Here is a 21800-nt window from a genome sequence, read left to right as displayed (position 1 = left end):
ATAGTGTACAGGGTGGTAGAGTAGTGTATAGTGTGGTAGAGTAGTGTATAGTGTACAGGGTGGTAGAGTAGTGTATAGGGTGGTAGAGTAGTGTATAGTGTGGTAGAGTAGTGTATAGGGTGGTAGAGTAGTGTATAGTGTGGTAGAGTAGTGTATAGGGTGGTAGAGTAGTGTATAGTGTGGTTAAATAGGGTACTCACAGTCGAGCCAGAGCCTCATTCTTCTGGAACAGGAGTTCAGGGAGCTGAGTGAGACGGTTCCTGTTCAGACGACTGTTCAGAAGGACAGAACATATTAGAACTCTCTCTCTCTGTGTGTGTCTGTGTCTGTGTGTGTGTGCGCGCGCTCACAGTCTCTCCAGTTCCTTCAGATCATCAAATGCTCCTCTCTCAATGTTGTTTATCTGGTTCTCCATCAGGTGACTGAAGAGATTGAGAGAAGGATGGAGAGAATGGATGGAAGAGAGAGGGAGGAAGTATGGAGGAAGAGAGTGGGAGGAAGGATGGAGGAAGAGAGAGGGAGGAAGGATGGAGGAAGAGAGTGGGAGGAAGGATGTAGGAAGAGAGTGGGAGGAAGGATGTAGGAAGAGAGTGGGAGGAAGGATGGAGGAAGAGAGTGGGAGGAAGGATGGAGGGAGAGAGTGGGAGGAAGGATGGAGGAAGAGAGTGGGAGGAAGGATGTAGGAAGAGAGTGGGAGGAAGGATGGAGGAAGAGAGTGGGAGGAAGGATGGAGGGAGAGAGTGGGAGGAAGGATGGAGGGAGAGAGTGGGAGGAAGGATGGAGGAAGAGAGTGGGAGGAAGGATGGAGGGAGAGAGTGGGAGGAAGGATGGAGGGAGAGAGTGGGAGGAAGGATGGAGGAAGAGAGTGGGAGGAAGGATGGAGGAAGAGAGTGGGAGGAAGGATGTAGGAAGAGAGTGGGAGGAAGGATGGAGGAAGGATGGAGGAAGAGAGTGGGAGGAAGGATGGAGGAAGAGAGTGGGAGGAAGGATGGAGGAAGAGAGTGGGAGGAAGGATGTAGGAAGAGAGTGGGAGGAAGGATGGAGGAAGAGAGTGGGAGGAAGTATGGAGGAAGAAAGAGGGAGGAAGGATGGAGGAAGAGAGTGGGAGGAAGTATGGAGGAAGAGAGAGGGAGGAAGAGGAGGATAAAGAGGTAGAAGAAAAAATAGCAATTAATGATTGACCATATTTTATGGATCTCAACACAGCCCAAAAAACATGTTAATGTAACTACCTGCTGTCTACACGGGGCAACACTTCATACTTCATCTCCCTGACAGCATCCAGTCTGACAACTGTCTGGACAGACACTTCTAACTGCTGTCTATACGGGGCAACACTTCATACTTCATCTCCCTGACAGCATCCAGTCTGACAACTGTCTGGACAGACACTTCTACCTGCTGTCTATACGGGGCAACACTTCATACTTCATCTCCCTGACAGCATCCAGTCTGACAACTGTCTGGACAGACACTTCTAACTGCTGTCTATACGGGGCAACACTTCATACTTCATCTCCCTGACAGCATCAAGTCTGACAACTGTCTGGACAGACACTTCTACCTGCTGTCTATACGGGGCAACACTTCATACTTCATCTCCCTGACAGCATCCAGTCTGACAACTGTCTGGACAGACACTTCTAACTGCTGTCTATACGGGGCAACACTTCATACTTCATCTCACTGACATTTTGCAGGTGGGGAGTGAGACGGGGGGAGGGGGGGGTTGGTGTCTTGAAAAACTGGGTATCAGGATATGATGTGTATTATAATGTGTTTAGGACATTAGTAGTAGACCTGTCATTACTTCACCAGAAAGTATTCAGAACCTTCACATTTTGTTACGTTACAGCCTGAAGGACAACCATCTCTGGAGCCCTCCACCAATCAGACCTTTATGGCAGAGTGGCCAGACAGAAGGACAACCATCTCTGGAGCCCTCCACCAATCAGGCCTTTATGGTAGAGTGGCCAGACAGAAGGACAACCATCTCTGCAGCCCTCCACCAACCAGACCTTTATGGTAGAGTGGCCAGACAGAAGGACAACCATCTCTGGAGCCCTCCACCAACCAGACCTTTATGGTAGAGTGGCCAGACAGAAGGACAACCATCTCTGGAGCCCTCCACCAACCAGACCTTTATGGTAGAGTGGCCAGACAGAAGGACAACCATCTCTGGAGCCCTCCACCAATCAGGCCTTTATGGTAGAGTGGCCAGACAGAAGGACAACCATCTCTGCAGCCCTCCACCAACCAGACCTTTATGGTAGAGTGGCCAGAGAGAAGGACAACCATCTCTGGAGCCCTCCACCAACCAGACCTTTATGGTAGAGTGGCCAGACAGAAGGACAACCATCTCTGGAGCCCTCCACCAATCAGACCTTTATGGTAGAGTGGCCAGACAGAAGCCACTCCTCAGTAAAAGGCACATGACAGCCCGCATGACAGACTCTCAGACCATGAGAAACAAGATTCTTTGGTCTGATGAAACCAAGATTGAACTCTTTGGCCTGAATGCAAAGCGTCACGTCTGGAGGAAACCTGGCACCATCCCTACGGTGAAGCATTGCGGTGGCAGCATCATGCTGTGGGGATGTTTTTCAGCGGCAGGGACTGGAAGACTAGTCAGAATCGAGGGAAAGATGAACAGAGCAAAGAACAGAGAGATCTTTGATGAAAACCTGCTCCAGAGCACTCAAGACCTCAGACTTCCAACAGGACAACGACCTTAAGCACACAGCCAAGACAATGCAGGAGTGGCTTCAGGACAATTCTCTGAATGTCTTTGTGCGGCCGAGCCAGTGCAGAGTCATGAACCCGATCGAACATCTCTAGAGAGACCTGAAAATAGCTGTGCAGCGACGCTCCCCATCCAACCTGACAGAGCTTATGAGGATCTGCAGAGAAGAATGGGAGAAACTCCCCAAATACAGGTGTGCCAAGCTTGTAGTGTCATACCAAAGGCTGTAATCGCTGACAAAGGTGCTTCAACAAAGTACTGAGTAAAGGGTCTGAATACTTATGTAAATGTAATATAAAAATGTAAAAAAGTATCCATTAGCAATTTAAATAAAAAATAAACTGTTTTTGCTGTGTCATTATGGGGTGTGCAGATTGCTGAGAATATAGTTTTTTCAAATCAATTTTAGAATAAGGCTGTAATGTAACAAAGTCAAGGGGTCTGAATACTTTCACACAACACATCTTACCCTGTTGAAGTTAATAAAGCCCATGTGTAATGTGATACCTGTATCCTTAAGCCTAGAAAACATACCGGCAGGAGGACACTGGAAGGAGATGTTTCTGAGCGACAGAGGGACTGCTTTGCATTGGCACTTTGATTGTGTTACATGTGGGACAAAAACATTATCTCAACCTAAAAGAAAGTCATTAACCGGTTCTCATGCTTTTAAAATAATGGTTCTGTTCCGGACCACTAGAGATCACTTTTGCTCCCGGTTCTGCTTCCGTTCCTTGAAAAATGTCATTATTTCCCGGTTCTGTTCCTTGAACCAGTTCCAAGTCCTGGTAACAGTAATATTGAGTGTAGTAAGACCTCACTGAGGTGAACAGTAGTGTAGTGAAGGACGGGACTTACAGAACTCTGAGGTGAATAGTAGTGTAGTGAAGGACGGGACTTACAGAACTCTGAGGTGAACAGTAGTGTAGTGAAGGACGGGACTTACAGAACTCTGAGGTGAACAGTAGTGTAGTGAGGGACGGGACTTACAGAACTCTGAGGTGTTTGAGGCCAGAGAAGTCTGTCTTGCTGATGGTCGTCAGGTTGTTCCCATTTAGATCACTGGATGAGAGGAAAAAAAGACACAGAATATTAGCAAACATGTTGGTCAAGATTGAACTCTTTGGCCTGAATGCCAAGCATCATGATTGAAGGAAACCTGGCACCATCCCTACTGTGAAGAATGGTGGCGGCACTCCCCAAAACTCCCCAAATACAGGTGTGCCAAGCTTGTAGCGTCATACCCAAGAAGACCTAAGGCTGTAATCGCTGCCAAAGGTGCTTCAACAAAGTAGTGAGCAAAGGGTCTGAATACTTATGTAAATGTGATATTTCATTTTCTTTGCAAACATTTCTAAAAACCTGGTTTTGCTTTGTCATTATGGAGGGGAAAAAAATGTTTTAATCCATTTTAGAATAAGGCTGGAATGTAACAAAATATGGAAAAAGTCTAGGGGTCTGAATACTTTCCGAATGCACTGTAAACACAATAATACTATACTCTATCTCCTTCATCTAGGACTGGCCTTAGCTACAGGTAGAGCAGACTGGTTTTAGCGACAGTTCAGAATACACGACAGAAGTCAGCCTCTCTCTCTCCTTCTAGCTGTCTCAGTCGCTCTCCTTCCCTCCCACTCTCATTCACACACAGACACAGGTGCTGTGTGACAGGGGAGCTGCAAATGTGTTGGTGTTGTCTTGCCTGGGGCTACAACGTCTCTTTCAAACACCCACACAGTGTCCTCAGAGCAGCCGCCCACAGAGGTGCTGATTGGATGCAGCAGGCGGTCAACCAATCGCAGGGTGGTTTTATTAAACCACAGCAGGTTGACTGGCACAAAACAGGAATTAACAGCTCCTCTCCAGAGGACAATCTGCTGGCGTCCCAAATGGCACCACTTTTGACTAGGGCTCTGGTCAAAAGAAGTGCACTATATAGGGAATAGGGAGCCACAGTAGGATGAGATGTGTCATTGGTAAGCATCTGTGGCTATGTCATCACGAATAACCTGACAGCATGATCTCAACCTAAAGTTTCTGAGAGTATGAGGAATCCAATGTGAGAAAACACAGAGAATCCTGGTTAAACCAGACAATGCTATTCTCACCATTGTTCTACTTCATTGTGAGCTGCAGCGTTCAGTCTAAGAGAACCTTAACTTGCTATCAAACATCCTTGGTTATTGATCAACCAGGTCGCTCAACATCCACTGAAATCCGACGTCCGTCCAGGTCCCCAGGACGTCGGGAGATGCCTTCATACCCCGCCACTAGGGGCAACGCTGAGCTCTATTACCACCAAGTAGGCTTGTGTTTTGCTAGGGGACAGGGATGGCAGATGGGCGGAAGCCACGAGCTCCAGCTCAAGAGGATTGAAAGTTCAATCCCTGTACAAGGCGCTTGTTATTGTTTTGTTTTAACCCAAAACCTGAACCCGAACCTTAACCATTCAGAATGAATGCCTAAACTTAACCTTCAAAATGTTAGGTTTATGGACAAACGTCGAGATTCTGCAGTGAGTCTGTGAGCATGCTGGTCACAAGAAAGAGCGGTCGATTTCGGATGTTTGAAAAGGTCCTAAGGACGTCGATACTTAAACATTTGAGTTGTTTGTGTTTTAACCCTGTAAGCAAATAAAATCTAATCTTACTGCTCACACACACACACGGTTAGCAGATGTTAATGCAAGTGTAGCGAAATGCTTCTAGTTCCGACAGTGCAGTAATATCTATCAAGTAATCTAACGGCAGGGTAGCCTAGTGGTTAGAGCGTTGGACTAGTAACCGGAAGGTTGTGAGTTCAAACCCCCGAGCTGACAAGGTACAAATCTGTCGTTCTGCCCCTGAACAGGCAGTTAACCCACTGTTCCCCAGTAGGCCGTCATTGAAAATAAGAATGTGTTCTTAACTGACTTACCTGGTTAAATAAAGGTTAAAAAAAAATTATAATAAATAAAAATTCCCCAACAACTACCTAATACACAAAAACCTAAAGGGGTGAATGAGAATATGTACATATAAGTGAGATTTCCTGGGGTAACAATGTAAGAAATATTACATAAAACAACTAAATACTTCCTAAGAACTCGAAGCGAGGCAACCAACTCCACTCTGAAGTAATGGGTGAAAAATCGACGTTCATCCGTTTAAGTCAAAGTCTGAAGTGAAACTATGAGATCAGGTTGCAGGCAGGGCTGTGAGAGCTTGTTATATAGACAGGGCTATTATATTTAGGGATTTCTGGAATTCTATTTTTTGGGGGGGGGTTGGAAATTCTTCCGCAACCCCATTTTCAAATCAGTCGCGACCCCTAGTTTGGGAACCGCTGCTTTACAATATGACCTCATTGTCTTTGGTTTAATTGACAGACAGATAGGAGAAGATGATGTCAACTTTCCCACAGGGCTCTGTGGTGAGAGCCTGTAAGACGGTGTGTGCGCAGTATCAGGTTGCTGTACTACAGTAAAGAGTGAGGTAGGGGATGACCTTGTCTGTCCCAAAGAGCAGTATAACGTGTGTGTGAGTGAGAGAGAGTGCAAGAGTGAGAGAGAGTGCAAGAGTGAGAGAGAGAGTGCAAGAGTGAGAGAGAGTGCAAGAGTGAGAGAGAGTGCAAGAGTGAGAGAGAGAGAGACACACACTGGTTTCGGTGTGTGATCTTGACCCAGACTTCACCCATGGAGCAGTGAGAGAAATGCTGAATGGTTTGAGAGAGAGAAAGAGAGAGAGATGTGGAATTACAGGGGGTCTATAATCCCTCTCATGATGTGTGTGAAATTGCTCTGACAGTGAGTGGACCTGGGCACCAGAAGAAGGTTGTGTTTGACCTATTTACTGTATAAGTACACACACAATGCTCTCTTCCTGGTGTTTCAGAGAGCAACTCCTACATCATCCCTAGAGAGACACTTGTAATTGTGTCACTGTTACAAACAAGGAGGTTGTATTTACAACAACTGAAATCACTGATGTGGTTTCCCAGGTTACGTGACTGGAGTATAAGCTTGGAGAAGAGTCTTAGCTAACAGGGTCCTGGAAAAAAAGAGAGCGAGAGCGAGTAGGTCCTAATGACGTCGAGAGAGAGAGAGATGACGGATAGGAGGGGAGATGAACACACACACACCTTGTGTGCTGATGAGGTGTGCATAATTGGGTTTTGTGGAGCATGGAGAGGTCAGGGAAGCCTGAAGTAGAGAGAAACTTCACCAGACAAAGGCTTGTTACAGCAGAACGCGTCTTACACACTTACACAGCGCAACACACACAGTACACACTGACACATTCATCCTTCCAGCCACCTGCACACTCTCTCTCTCTCCCTCACACACACACACACAGCAAATTACTCCGCAATAGCAGCTTCAGTGGGCAGTCAAGCAGCACAAGTTCCACTCAAGTTCCCCCTTATTAGCTGGGCTATGGAAGGAAAGGCCACAGAGAGAGAGAAACAGATAGACAGATGAAAAAAGAGAGAGGAGAGAGAGAGGGAGAGAGAGAGAGAGAGAGAGCGATGGAGAGAGAGAGAGAGAGAGAGAGAGAGAGAGCGATGGAGAGAGACATATGGCATTATAAAATCAATGTACACAAACAACAAATGTGAAGTTCAAATTGACAAAAAAACAAACACATTTCTTTCCACAGGGCCGTGGGGTGAGACAGGGATGCAGCTTGAGCCCCACATATATTTGAAGTCATAAGTTTACATACACCTTAGCCAAAGTGGGTGGGGTTATATCCTTCCTGTTTGGCCCTGTCCGGGGGTGTCCTCGGATGGGGCCACAGTGTCTCCTGACCCCTCCTGTCTCAGCCTCCAGTATTTATGCTGCAGTAGTTTATGTGTCGGGGGGCTGGGGTCAGTTTGTTATATCTGGAGTACTTCTCCTGTCCTATTCGGTGTCCTGTGTGAATCTAAGTGTGCGTTCTCTAATTCTCTCCTTCTCTCTTTCTTTCTCTCTCTCGGAGGACCTGAGCCCTAGGACCATGCCCCAGGACTACCTGACATGATGACTCCTTGCTGTCCCCAGTCTACCTGGCCATGCTGCTGCTCCAGTTTCAACTTCCACCTGACTGTGCTGCTGCTCTAGTTTCAACTGTTCTGCCTTATTATTATTCGACCATGCTGGTCATTTATGAACATTGAACATCTTGACCATGTTCTGTTATAATCTCCACCCGGCACAGCCAGAAGAGGACTGGCCACCCCACATAGCCTGGTTCCTCTCTAGGTTTCTTCCTAGGTATTGGCCTTTCTAGGGAGTTTTTCCTAGCCACCGTGCTTCTCCACCTGCATTGCTTGCTGTTTGGGGTTTTAGGCTGGGTTTCTGTACAGCACTTTGAGATATCAGCTGATGTACGAAGGGCTATATAAATACATTTGATTTGATTTGAAATACATTTAAACTCAGTTTTTCACAATTCCTCACATTTAATCAGAGTAAAAAAGTTAGGATCACAACTTTATTTTAAGAACTTGAAATGTCAGAATAATAGTAGAGAGAATGATTTCTTTCAGCTTTTATTTCTTTCATCACATTTCCAGTGGGTCAGAAGTTTACATACACTCAATTAGTATCTGGTAGCATTGCCTTTAAATTGTTTAACTTGGGTCAAACGTTTCGGTAGCCTTCCACAAGCTTCCCACAATAAGTTGGGTGAATTTTGGCCCATTCCTCCTGACAGAGCTGGTGTAACTGATTCAGGTTTGTAGTCCTCCTTGTTCTGGCCACATATTTTCTATAGGATTGAGGTCAGGGGCTTTGTGATGGCCACTCCAATACCTTGACTTTGTTGTCCTTAAGCCGTTTTGCAACAACTTTGGAAGTTGTCCACTTGGAAGACCCATTTGCGGCCAAGGTTTAACTTTCTGACATATGTCTTGAGATGTTGCTTCAATATATCCACATAATTTCCCTACCTCATGATGCCATCTATTTTGGGAAGTGCACCAGTCCCTCCTGCAGCAAAGCACCCCCAAAACATGATGCTGCCACCCCCGTGCTTCACGGTTGGGATGGTGTTCTTCGGCTTGCAAGCCTCGCCCTTTTTCCTCCAAACATAACGATGGTCATTATGGCCAAACAGTTCTATTTTTGTTTCATCAGACCAGAGGACATTTCTCCAAAAAGTACAATCTTTGTCCCCATGTGCAGTTGCAAACCGTAGTCTGGCTTTTTTCATGGCAGTGTTGGAGCAGTGGCTTCTTCCTTGCTGAGCGGCCTTTCAGGTTATGTCGATATAGGACTCGTTTTACTGTGACTTACTGTGACTATTTACTTTGACTATTGAACATGTTTCCTCCAGCATCTTCACAAGGTCCTTTCTGTTGTTCTGGGATTTATTTGCACTTTTTGCACCAAAGTACGTTCATCTCTAGGAGACAGAACGAGTCTCCTTCCTGAGTGGTATGATGGCAGCGTGGTCCCATGGTGTTTACACAGTACTTGCATACTATTGTTTGTGCAGATGAACGTGGTACCTTCAGATGTTTGGAAATTGCACCCAAGGATGAACCAGACTTGTGGAGGTCTCAAATTTCTTTCCTGAGGTCTTGGCTGATTTTCCCCTGATGTCAAGCAAAGAGGCACTGAGATTGAAGGTAGGTATTGAAATACATCCACAGGTACACCTCCAATTGACTCAAATGATGTCAATTAGCCGATCAGAAGCTTCTAAAGCCATGACATAATTTTCTGGAACTTTCCAAACTGTTTAAAAGCACAATCAACTTAGTGTATGTAAATTTCTGACCCACTGGAATTGTGATACAGTAAATTATAAGTGATAATAAGTTGTAATTGTTGGAAAAATAACTTGTGTCATGCACAAAGTAGATGTCCTAAACGACTTGCCAAAACTATAGTTTGTTAACAAGAAATTTGTGGAGTGATTGAAAAACGAGTTTTAATGACTCCAACATAAGTGTATGTAAACTTCCGACTTCAACTGTATATATCAACAAATTGGCGAAGACACTAGAACAGTCTGCAGCACCCGGCCTCACCCTATTAGAATCTGAAGTAAAATGTCTACTGTTTGCTGATGATCTGGTGCTTCTGTTCCCAACCAAGGAGGGCCTACAGCAGCACCTAGATCTTCTGCACAGATTCTGTCAGACCTGGACCCAGAAAGCAAATCTCAGTAAGACAAAGAGCACCCAACCAACTATACCTACTGTACCTCGGCCTAAACATCAGCGCCACGGGTAACTTTCACAAAGCTGTGAACGATCTGAGAGACGATCTGAGAGACAAGGCAAGAAGGGCCTTCTATGCCATCAAAAGGAACATATAATTTGACATCCCAATTAGGATCTGGCTAAAAATACTTGAATCAGTTATAGAACCCATTGCCATTTATGGTTGTGAGGTCTGGGGTCCGCTTACCAACCAAGAATTCACAAAACGTGACAAACACCAAATTGAGACTATGCATGCAGACTTCTGCAAAAACATCCTCTGTGTACAACGTAAAACACCAAATAATGCAGAGAAGAATTAGTCCGATACCCGCTAATTAACAACAAGTTGTTAAATTCTGCAACCACCTAAAAGGATGTGATTCCCAAACCTTCCATAACAAAGCCATCAACTACCGAGAGATGAACCTAGAGAAGAGTCCCCTAAGCAAGCTGGTCCTGGGGCTCTGTTCACAAACACAAACACACCCCACAGAGCCCCAGGACAGCAACTCTATTAGACCCAACCAAATCATGAGAAAACTAAAAGATAATTACTGGATACATTGGAAAGAATTTACCAAAAAACAGAGAACTGGAATCTGTCTCAGGCAAGCTCGTCATCCTCACCAAGGTCTTGACCCGACTGCAGTTCGATGCAGCGTTGTGAACAGAGTGTCCCATGGTGGCGGTGGGGTTATGGTATGGGCAGGCATAAGCTACGGAGAACAAGCACAATTATATTTTATCGATGGCAATTTGAATTCACAGAGATACCGGGATGAGATCCTGAGGCCCATTGTCGTGCCATTCATCTGCCATCATCAAATCAAATCAAATTTATTTGTCACATACACATGGTTAGCAGATGTTAATGCGAGTGTAGCGAAATGCTTGTGCTTCTAGTTCCGACAATGCAGTAATAACGAACAAGTAATCTAACTAACAATTCCCCAAAAAACTACTGTCTTATACACAGTGTAAGGGGATAAAGAATATGTACATAAGGATATATGAATGAGTGATGGTACAGAGCAGCATAGGCAAGATACAGTAGATGATATCGAGTACAGTATATACATATGAGATGAGTATGTAAACCAAGTGGCATAGTTAAAGTGGCTAGTGATACATGTATTACATAAGGATGCAGTCGATGATATAGAGTACAGTATCTACGTATGCATATGAGATGAATAATGTAGGGTAAGTAACATTATATAAGGTAGCATTGTTTAAAGTGGCTAGTGATATATTTACATCATTTCCCATCAATTCCCATGATTAAAGTGGCTGGAGTAGAGTCAGTGGCATTGACAGTGTGTTGGCAGTAGCCACTCAATGTTAGTGGTGGCTGTTTAACAGTCTGATGGCCTTGAGATAGAAGCTGTTTTTCAGTCTCTCGGTCCCAGCTTTGATGCACCTGTACTGACCTCGCCTTCTGGATGACAGCGGGGTGAACAGGCAGTGGCTCGGGTGGTTGATGTCCTTGATGATCTTTATGGCCTTCCTGTAGCATCGGGTGGTGTAGGTGTCCTGGAGGGCAGGTAGTTTGCCCCCGGTGATGCGTTGTGCAGACCTCACTACCCTCTGGAGAGCCTTACGGTTGAGGGCGGTGCAGTTGCCATACCAGGCGGTGATACAGCCCGCCAGGATGCTCTCGATTGTGCATCTGTAGAGGTTTGTGAGTGCTTTTGGTGACAAGCCGAATTTCTTCAGCCTCCTGAGGTTGAAGAGGCGCTGCTGCGCCTTCTTCACGATGCTGTCTGTGTGAGTGGACCAATTCAGTTTGTCTGTGATGTGTATGCCGAGGAACTTAAAACTTGCTACCCTCTCCACTACTGTTCCATCGATGTGGATGGGGGGGTGTTCCCTCTGCTGTTTCCTGAAGTCCACAATCATCTCCTTAGTTTTGTTGACGTTGAGTGTGAGGTTATTTTCCTGACACCACACTCCGAGGGCCCTCACCTCCTCCCTGTAGGCCGTCTCGTCGTTGTTGGTAATCAAGCCTACCACTGTTGTGTCGTCCGCAAACTTGATGATTGAGTTGGAGGCGTGCGTGGCCACGCAGTCGTGGGTGAACAGGGAGTACAGGAGAGGGCTCAGAACGCACCCTTGTGGGGCCCCAGTGTTGAGGATCAGCGGGGAGGAGATGTTGTTGCCTACCCTCACCACCTGGGGGCGGCCCGTCAGGAAGTCCAGTACCCAGTTGCACAGGGTGGGGTCGAGACCCAGGGTCTCGAGCTTGATGACGAGCTTGGAGGGTACTATGGTGTTGAATGCCGAGCTGTAGTCGATGAACAGCATTCTCACATAGGTATTCCTCTTGTCCAGATGGGTTAGGGCAGTGTGCAGTGTGGTTGAGATTGCATCGTCTGTGGACCTATTTGGGCGGTAAGCAAATTGGAGTGGGTCAAGGGTGTCAGGTAGGGTGGAGGTGATATGGTCCTTGACTAGTCTCTCAAAGCACTTCATGATGACGGATGTGAGTGCTACGGGACGGTAGTCGTTTAGCTCAGTTACCTTAGCTTTCTTGGGAACAGGAACAATGGTTCCATGTCGCAAGGATCTATACACAATGTCCCAGTTCTTCCATGGCTTTCATACCAGACGTCACCAATTGAGCATGTTTGGGATGCTCTGGATGGACGTGTACGACAGAGTGTTCCAGTTCAAGCCAAAATCCAACAACTTCGCACAGCCATTGAATAGGAGTTGGACAACATTCCACAGGCCACAATCAACAGCCTGATCAACTCTATGTGAAGGAGATGTGTTGCGCTGCATGAGGCAAAAGGTGGTCACACCAGACACTGACTGGTTTTCTGATCCACACCCTACCCTTTTTTAAGGTATCTGTGACCAACAGATGCATATCTGTATTCCCAGTGATGTGAAATCCATAGATTAATGCCTTATATGAACTCAGTAAAATCTTTGAAATTGTTGCATGTTGTGTTTACATTTTTGTGCATTCTACAACAAACCCCAAAATAAATTTGACAATAAATAGAATACCTTAATTCCTACCAAAATCCCTGAGCTCCATTATTTGTCCGTGCCAGTAAAATGTGCCATTATTCAGTCAATATCTGATGGATTTTTTAAATCCGGTTTCACGAGCGCCCAGATGCTAGATTGATTAGCGGATTAAAACGAGTTGTCTGCACTGATTGGCCACACATGGGTCCTCTGCAGTGTGTGTGCGTGGGTGTGTGTGTGTGTGTGTGTGTGTGCGTGGGTGCGTGTGTGTGTCCATGTGTATTACCATCATCAAGATAAACACAATGAACTAACTGTTAATGTGTTATCTCTGTGGTTGTCTCTCCTTCAATGGTCTGTGATGTGTGTCAGATGCAGCAAGTCACAGCTGCTCCTAAATACACTGGAACTACATGGAGCAGCTGCATAATCATTCTGCTGTTAGCACACTGACTAAACACACACACACGATGATTACAGGAGACAGTCGAAATTGAGATCTGTCATACTTGAGTAAAAGTAAAGATACTTTAACAGAAAATGAAAAAACAAGTTAAAAAGTCAAAGTAAAAGTCAGCCAGTAAAATACAACTTGAGTAAAAGTCTAAAAGTATTTGGTTTTAAAAATACTTAAGTATCGAAATTAAATGTAATTGCTAACATGTATAAGTCTAAATAATTTGAAATTCCTTATATTAATCAAACCAGACGGGTCTATTAAAAAAAAAAAATGTTTTAATGGATAGCCAGGGGCACACTCCAACATTCAGATATAATTTACCAACGAAGCATCTGTGTTTAATGAGTCCGCCAGATCAGAGGCAGTAGGGATGACCAGGGATGTTCTCTTGATAAGTGTGACAATTGGACAATTTTCCTGTCCTGCTAAGCACCAAAAAATATAACCAGTACTTTTGGGTGTCAGGGAAAATGTATGGAGTAAAAAGTAAAAAAATTTTTTTAGGAATGTAATGAAATAAAAGTAAGTACAGATAGCCATAAAAACGAGTTAAGTAGCACTTTACACCAGAGGGATAGAGTGAGAGGTATCAGCCCCCCACGGCGTCTCATCTCTGTCTAATCTATTTCCCTTTATCTCTCTTACCCTCTGCTAGCCGCCACCGCGCGCTAACCGCTAATCCACTCTAGGCCGGGTTGACGATACAGCGGCACGGTGACAACATGGGAAGCCATTCATTTTGAATGGAAGGAAAGCGAGAGAAGCAGAGTGGGCGGGGTACTGTTTGGTGAAGTGAGCATGGTTGAGGGAGCTGAACGGAGTGGGACTAAAGTTAGGGAAAGCTTCATTCTACGCAATATCGCGGCGCGAGTGACCAATCGAAGCTTACTATAGCTTCCACCCCCTACTGGATTGGCTTGCAGCGGCTGTTGATATGTAGCACACTACTTAGCATGCTTGCTAGCTTGTTAGCACCCACATGAGGGCGAAGCTAATGTGGCGAGGAGAGTTACCGCTGTATAGTTAACCTCGGCCGGCACACCTGTTTAGCTGCTCCGCCAACAGCCAGAGCAAATAACACATACTAACATCACTTCTGGCCCCTAAATGAACACCCAGACCAAATAACACATACTAACATCACTTCTAGCCCCTAAATGAACACCCAAACTCAAAAACACATACTAACATCACTTCTGGCCCCTAAATGAACACCCAGACCAAATAACACATACTAACATCACTTCTAGCCCCTAAATGAACACCCAAACTCAAAAACACATACTAACATCACTTCTAGCCCCTAAATTAACACCCAAACCAAATAACACATACTAACATCACTTCTAGCCCCTAAATTAACACCCAAACTCAAAACACACAAATGCACATGTATGAACACACAGAGAGCCATGTGTCTATACATCATAAACACACAGACAGATAAATAACAGACACATCTCAGAGTCACTACAGAAACATAGACACACACACATACTGTACATACACACACAGTGTGTGTTTTCCGTCTGGTGTGTGTGACCGCTGCCGGAGGCTCCAAGCCTTGCAGAGATTTGTTTGGGTTTAAACTTCCAGGAGCTGAACAGAGATCCCCTTCTCTGATACCGAACACACACACAAACCGGAGGGATTTATTTAAGTTTCCCATAGTGGAGAAGGACAGGGGTCCAAGTCTCAGACTCAGAGTGGGGGTCCATGACCTCTGACCTCTTAATGACATGACAATAAGCTGGTGTCAACACACACGCACTACAAGAAATCCCATTAGCTAGAGCAGACACTCTCTGTTAATAATACTGTAGTCCTTAACAAAAGGTAGAGAGAAATGGTCCCACTTTATAGAAAATGTCCAAAAACCTACAGCAGACACACTGGGATAGTCCCACAGTAGACACACTGGGATAGTCCTACGGAAGACACACTGGGATAGTCCTACAGTAGACCCACTGGGATAGTCCTACGGAAGACACACTGGGATAGTCCTACGGAAGACACACTGGGATAGTCCTACGGAAGACACACTGGGATAGTCCTACGGAAGACACACTGGGATAGTCCTACGGAAGACACACTGGGATAGTCCTACGGAAGACACACTGGGATAGTCCCACAGTAGACACACTGGGATAGTCCTACAGTAGACACACTGGGATAGTCCTACAGTAGACACACTGGGATAGTCCTACAGTAGACACACTGGGATAGTCCCACAGTAGACACACTGGGATAGTCCTACAGTAGACACACTGGGATAGTCCCACAGTAGACACACTGGGATAGTCCCACAGTAGACACACTGGGATAGTCCTACAGTAGACACACTGGGATAGTCCTACAGTAGACACACTGGGATAGTCCTACAGTAGACACACTGGGATAGTCCTACAGTAGACACACTGGGATAGTCCTACAGTAGACACACTGGGATAGTCCTACAGTAGACACACTGGGATAGTCCTACAGTAGACACACTGGGATAGTCCCACAGTAGACACACTGGGATAGTCCTACAGTAGACACACTGGGATAGTCCCACAGTAGACACACTGGGATAGTCCCACAGTAGACACACTGGGATAGTCCTACAGTAGACACACTGGGATAGTCCCACAGTAGACACACTGGGATAGTCCCACAGTAGACACAATGGGATAGTCACACTAGGATAGTCCCACAGTAGACACACTGGGATAGTCACACTGGGATAGTCCCACAGTAGACACACTGGGATAGGCCCACAGTAGACACACTGGGATAGTCCTACAGTAGTCAGGGAAAGCCCAACAGTAGTCAGGGAAAGCCCAACAGTAGTCAGGGAAAGCCCTACAGTAGTCAGGGAAAGCCCTATAGTAGTCAGGGAAGCCCTATAGTAGTCAGGGAAAGCCCAACAGTAGTCAGGGAAAGCCCAACAGTAGTCAGGGAAAGCCCTATAGTAGTCAGGGAAAGCCCTATAGTAGTCAGGGAAAGCACTATAGTAGTCAGGGAAAGCCCTACAGTAGTCAGGGAAAGCCCTATAGTAGTCAGGGAAAGCCCTATAGTAGTCAGGGAAAGCCAGGACTCTGAAATAATGAAGTTCTTCTCAAATAAATGTGTGTAATAGTTAGATATTTCTAAATTACAGTAGATGTGTCATTCTGTTTTGCATGTCTGACTACAATACCAACCCTCTATAATATCTACCCCACTTGAACCCCACAATACCAACCCTCTATAATATCTACCCCACTTGAACCTCACAATAACAACCCTCTATAATATCTACCCCACTTGAACCTCACAATACCAACCCTCTATAATATCTACCCCACTTGAACCTCACAATACCAACCCTCTATAATATCTACCCCACTTGAACCCCATAATACCAACCCTCTATAATATCTACCCCACTTGAACCTCACAATACCAACCCTCTATAATATCTACCCCACTTGAACCTCACAATACCAACCCTCTATAATATCTACCCCACTTGAACCTCACAATACCAAGCCTCTAAAATATCTACCCCACTTGAACCTCACAATACCAACCCTCTATAATATCTACCCCACAATACCAACCCTCTATAATATCTACCCCACTTGAACCCCACAATACCAACCCTCTATAATATCTACCCACTTGAACCCCACAATACCAACCCTCTATAATATCTACCCCACTTGAACCTCACAATACCAACCCTCTATAATATCTACCCCACTTGAACCTCACAATACCAACTCTCTATAATATCTACCCCACTTGAACCTCACAATACCAACCCTCTATAATATCTACCCCACTTGAACCCCACAATACCAACCCTCTATAATATCTACCCCACTTGAACCCCACAATACCAACCCTCTATAATATCTACCCCACTTGAACCTCACAATACCAACCCTCTATAATATCTACCCCACTTGGACCTCACAATACCAACCCTCTATAATAACTACCCCACTTGAACCTAACAATACCAACCCTCTATAATATCTACCCCACTTGAACCTCACAATACCAACCCTCTATAATATCTACCCCACTTGAACCTCACAATACCAACCCTCTATAATATCTACCCCACTTGAACCCCACAATACCAACCCTCTATAATATCTACCCCACTTGAACCCCACAATACCAACCCTCTATAATATCTACCCCACTTGAACCTAACAATACCAACCCTCTATAATATCTACCCTACTTGAACCCCACAATAAGGTTCAGTTTAGGTTCCATTTCAAATCAAACCAGCCTTTTGTTGTCAGCACTGCTTTGTTCAAAGTTGGAAGCATATTGCCGGCTGGTATGGACAATATTGTCCCCCTCCCTCCATCCCACCCAAATAACGGTTCCCGGGAGCCCAAGGCGTTAGCCATTTTTCACCGTTGCCTTGACAATACCCCAGGGAGTGGGGAGGAATATTGTTTGACTGGTGGAGTTACCATGATGAATCACCCTCTTATTGCCCCGGGACCCCACGGGAATACACACTCTGTGTGTGTGTATGTGTGTGTGTGTGTGTGTGTGTGTGTGTGTGTGTGTGTGTGTGTGTGTGTGTGTGTGTGTGTGTGTGTGTGTGTGTGTGTGTATGAGAGAGAGAGAAGGAGAGAGAGTTAGTGTGTGTGTGTTCCCAATCTACCTCCCTGACACACAGATCACTTTACACTTGACATGCTAATTATCAGACAAGAGGTTTAACACACCCCACCCTATAATGACCTACTACTACTACTACAAGACTGACCCGTATTCACAATGCTTCTCACAACAAGACTGCTGATCTAGGATCAGTTTGCCTTTTCAGGTCATAATGAATAAGTGTTGAAACCTGATCCTTGATCAGCACTGCTAGATGAACCCTGGTTCAGTTCTGTTGGAGATTGAACCAACTCTATCAGACAACGACATGACTATGGCTGTCGTGGATGTACTGAGCTACTGTATTAGGGGATATCTTGTAGCTGGATCACCCACCCCCTTAGAGACCACAGTGACACCGGCACATAGTCTAACCTCCTCTGACTGTAGTATAGTGGGTCAGGTCCTCATGCATGGCTTGACGAGGACAGGCAGAAGTGTTTGTATCTGACACAGGTCAGCTACTGTATCACTGAACAACACATCAGTGTTTCTGAATCCTGGTCCCGGGTACACAACGGGGGGCAGATCGTTTTGGTTTTCCCCTAGCACTACACATCTGATTCCACGAATCAACTCATCATCAAACCTCTGATTGGTGGAATCAGGTATGTAGTGCTGCTAGCAGAAAAACTCAAACGCGGCCCCCGGGATGAAGAACCTCTGGAATACAGTCATCGTACTATGACATCATCATTGTTGTGATTCCTCTACAGAGAGAGGAATAGGGCACTGTGTCTAGAATACCCACTCAGAGGCTTCACTGACCCACAGACACACACTGCCCCCTGGGACCATTAATAATTCACACACATGCACTCCAGACCTGAGACAGACAGTACATGATGTTAAGCCTCCCCAAGATCCCAACCCTCACACACACCAAGAGGGACACAAACAAACACACAGAAGGAGGGAGAGAGAGAGTGAGTGAGAGTGACACAGAGAGACAGAGTGTGAGTGAGAGAGAGGGAGGAATGACCCTGTCTGAGCCCGATCGTGGCTAAGAAAGTACTGACTCTGTGTTCAGCTAGTGTGAATGGTGGGCATTGAGTTAGTGCACTAGGGCAGTGGTTCTCCAACCTCTCCTCACGGACCCTCAGACGTTTCACCCTTCTGTTGTAGCCCTGAACTATCTCACCTGATTTACCTAGTCGACGGTCTGATGATTAGTTGAATCAGCGGTGCTAGCTCTGGAATAGATTGTAAAAAAATAGGAACGACTTGGGGGTCCCTGAGGAGAGGTTGGAGAACCCCTGCACAAGGGGTTGACTAACTGCACAGTACATGGGGTGACTCTAGCTGGATATTACTGGTGTTGTAGACTATAGTAGAGAGAGTCTCTAGCTGGATATTACTGGTGTTGTAGACTATAGTAGAGAGTCTCTAGCTGGATATTACTGGTGTTGTAGACTATAGTAGAGAGTCTCTAGCTGGATATTACTGGTGTTGTAGACTATAGTAGAGAGTCTCTAGCTGGATATTACTGGTGTTGTAGACTATAGTAGAGAGTCTCTAGCTGGATATTACTGGTATTGTAGACTATAGTAGAGAGTCTCTAGCTGGATATTACTGGTATTGTAGACTATAGTAGAGAGTCTCTAGCTGGATATTACTGGTGTTGTAGACTATAGTAGAGAGTCTCTAGCTGGATATTACTGGTGTTGTAGACTATAGTAGAGAGTCTCTAGCTGGATATTACTGGTGTTGTAGACTATAGTAGAGAGTCTCTAGCTGGATATTACTGGTATTGTAGACTATAGTAGAGAGAGTCTCTAGCTGGATATTACTGGTGTTGTAGACTATAGTAGAGAGTCTCTAGCTGGATATTACTGGTGTTGTAGACTATAGTAGAGAGTCTCTAGCTGGATATTATTGGTGTTGTAGACTATAGTAGAGAGTCTAGCTGGATATTATTGGTGTTGTAGACTATAGTAGAGAGTCTCTAGCTGGATATTACTGGTATTGTAGACTATAGTAGAGAGTCTCTAGCTGGATATTACTGGTGTTGTAGACTATAGAGAGAGTCTCTAGCTGGATATTATTGGTGTTGTAGACTATAGTAGAGAGTCTCTAGCTGGATATTACTGGTGTTGTAGACTATAGAGAGAGTCTCTAGCTGGATATTACTGTGTTATAGACTATAGAGAGAGTCTGGTCAAAAGTAGTGCACTAAATAGGGAATAGAGTGCAATTTGGGATGCTGACTATATAAGGGACAAGGGGTCAAGTGGAAAGGCACTGGTATTGTTACAACCCTGAGCTGAGTGTGTTTGAAGTTAACCAGACTGGCATACACCATGACATGATATGCCACACAGGAATCCACACACACACAGGCAATAAGTCACATTGATAGTTTGTTACACACACTACGACACGCTCATAAACAGGAACACACACACCCCGCCAGTACTCACAGTCTCTCTGTGCTCCTGGGGATATTCTTGGGGATGTTCCGGACCCCCAGGCCGTGGCAGTCCACCGTGGCTCCCACACAGGTACACAGAGAAGGGCATGCCTCCACCCCGCCAGCCCCCAGCAGGCACCCCCACAGCAGCAGCCACAGCCCAGCCCGGGCCACACCAACGGGGTCTAGCCTGGCTCCACAGCCCCCTGACCCAGCTCCAGCCATGGATCTCCTTGGCATGTCCATCCTCTCCTCCAGCCCCAAAGCACCAGCAACCAGAGACAAGGCTCCTCTACCTCAACCCCACTCAGGGCTCCAGAGACCTGGGTTACTGCGGCTAGCAAGATCCCCTGACCAGAGACCAAGTGGAGGGTTGAAAATGGTCCAAATGTTCCTAATAGAAAAGGGAAGATCAGAAAACCACCTTGTAGAAAGAGAGAGGTGAAGTAGCCAGTCCTCAGATGACCGGTCACTGATACTTCATCCCAGCCTGGCTTTAAAACCAGACGTTCTCTTTCTTATCTGGTTTAGACCTCTGTCCAAAAAGCTTTCCTTCTTTCTATCTCCCTCTCGTGCTCTCGTCTTCTTGGTTCTGCTCCCTCTCTCTCTCCTCTCTGCTGTACAGTACTCCTCTTCCCTTCAGCTTTCATTGACTCATTGTGCTCTCTGCCTGTAGAAGAGGGAACAGTGAACGACCAAAAAAAAGGACTCTCACCCTCCCTCTCTCTCAGCAATCATCCATCAAAAGGTTCTACAAATAATAGCTGAGAGACTCCTCCCACACAACACCCCCCCAAGCCACACACACACAGGCACACACCTCCCAGAACCCTGTGTGAACTCACATCCATTCTCTCTCTCCTGGCAGCAGCAGTAGTAGTGAGAGCCACTTCCAGTGACAGTAGCCTCTCTCCCTTCCTGTGCTGCCCACTTTTGGTCTCCTCCCCTGGGGGGAACACAGCCTGAGGCTGCATGGGCCTGGATGTAGAGGGGGGAATACCCTACTCTCTCAATTATCTCTATTTTTCCTCTACCATGGAATGGTGGCTTCGATAAACGTTTCATGTAGTTAACTGTATAAATTATTTGTATTACTGTATTTAGTTACTGTATTGCAGGATTGGAAAATGGTCGGCTTCTTTTGACTGGCACCAATGGATGCTCCCTGCTGGACAAAGAGCCTGCTTTTAATTCAGAATAATGATCATGAGTCTTTGAAATTCAAATTAGGGGAGAGATTTTTAATTTAGTGTGTATATAACTACCAGATACCAAACCCTCTAGAATTCAAAATTACATATAGGATCGTCTTTTTCTCTAGCATGGAATTCTCTATTATGTTAGTCCCTCCCATGGTCTGTAGTCTGTTTGATTTCACA

The 21800-nt window shown here is 45.6% G+C and overlaps 1 protein-coding gene across 1 annotated transcript in view; it reads right to left on the bottom strand.

Moving 5' to 3' along the window:
* LOC109886283 (slit homolog 1 protein) overlaps positions 1 to 21240 on the bottom strand; it is a 120018-nt gene extending 98778 nt beyond the window's left edge. Inside the window, exons 1-4 of the mRNA XM_031811551.1 lie at positions 20432 to 21240; positions 3734 to 3805; positions 351 to 422; positions 201 to 272 (exon numbers count right to left, since the gene is read on the bottom strand). Coding sequence (XP_031667411.1) covers positions 201 to 272; positions 351 to 422; positions 3734 to 3805; positions 20432 to 20667 — 452 coding nt within the window. The 5' untranslated portion in view covers positions 20668 to 21240. The remainder of the gene's footprint in view (positions 1 to 200; positions 273 to 350; positions 423 to 3733; positions 3806 to 20431) is intronic.
* Positions 21241 to 21800: the final 560 nt, after the last annotated feature.

The sequence above is a fragment of the Oncorhynchus kisutch genome, unplaced genomic scaffold, assembly GCF_002021735.2.
Source record: "Oncorhynchus kisutch isolate 150728-3 unplaced genomic scaffold, Okis_V2 Okis01b-Okis20b_hom, whole genome shotgun sequence".
Lineage (NCBI taxonomy): Eukaryota > Metazoa > Chordata > Actinopteri > Salmoniformes > Salmonidae > Oncorhynchus > Oncorhynchus kisutch.
Note: the sequence above shows the minus strand (reverse complement) of the source record. Positions and strands in the feature narration are given on the sequence as shown.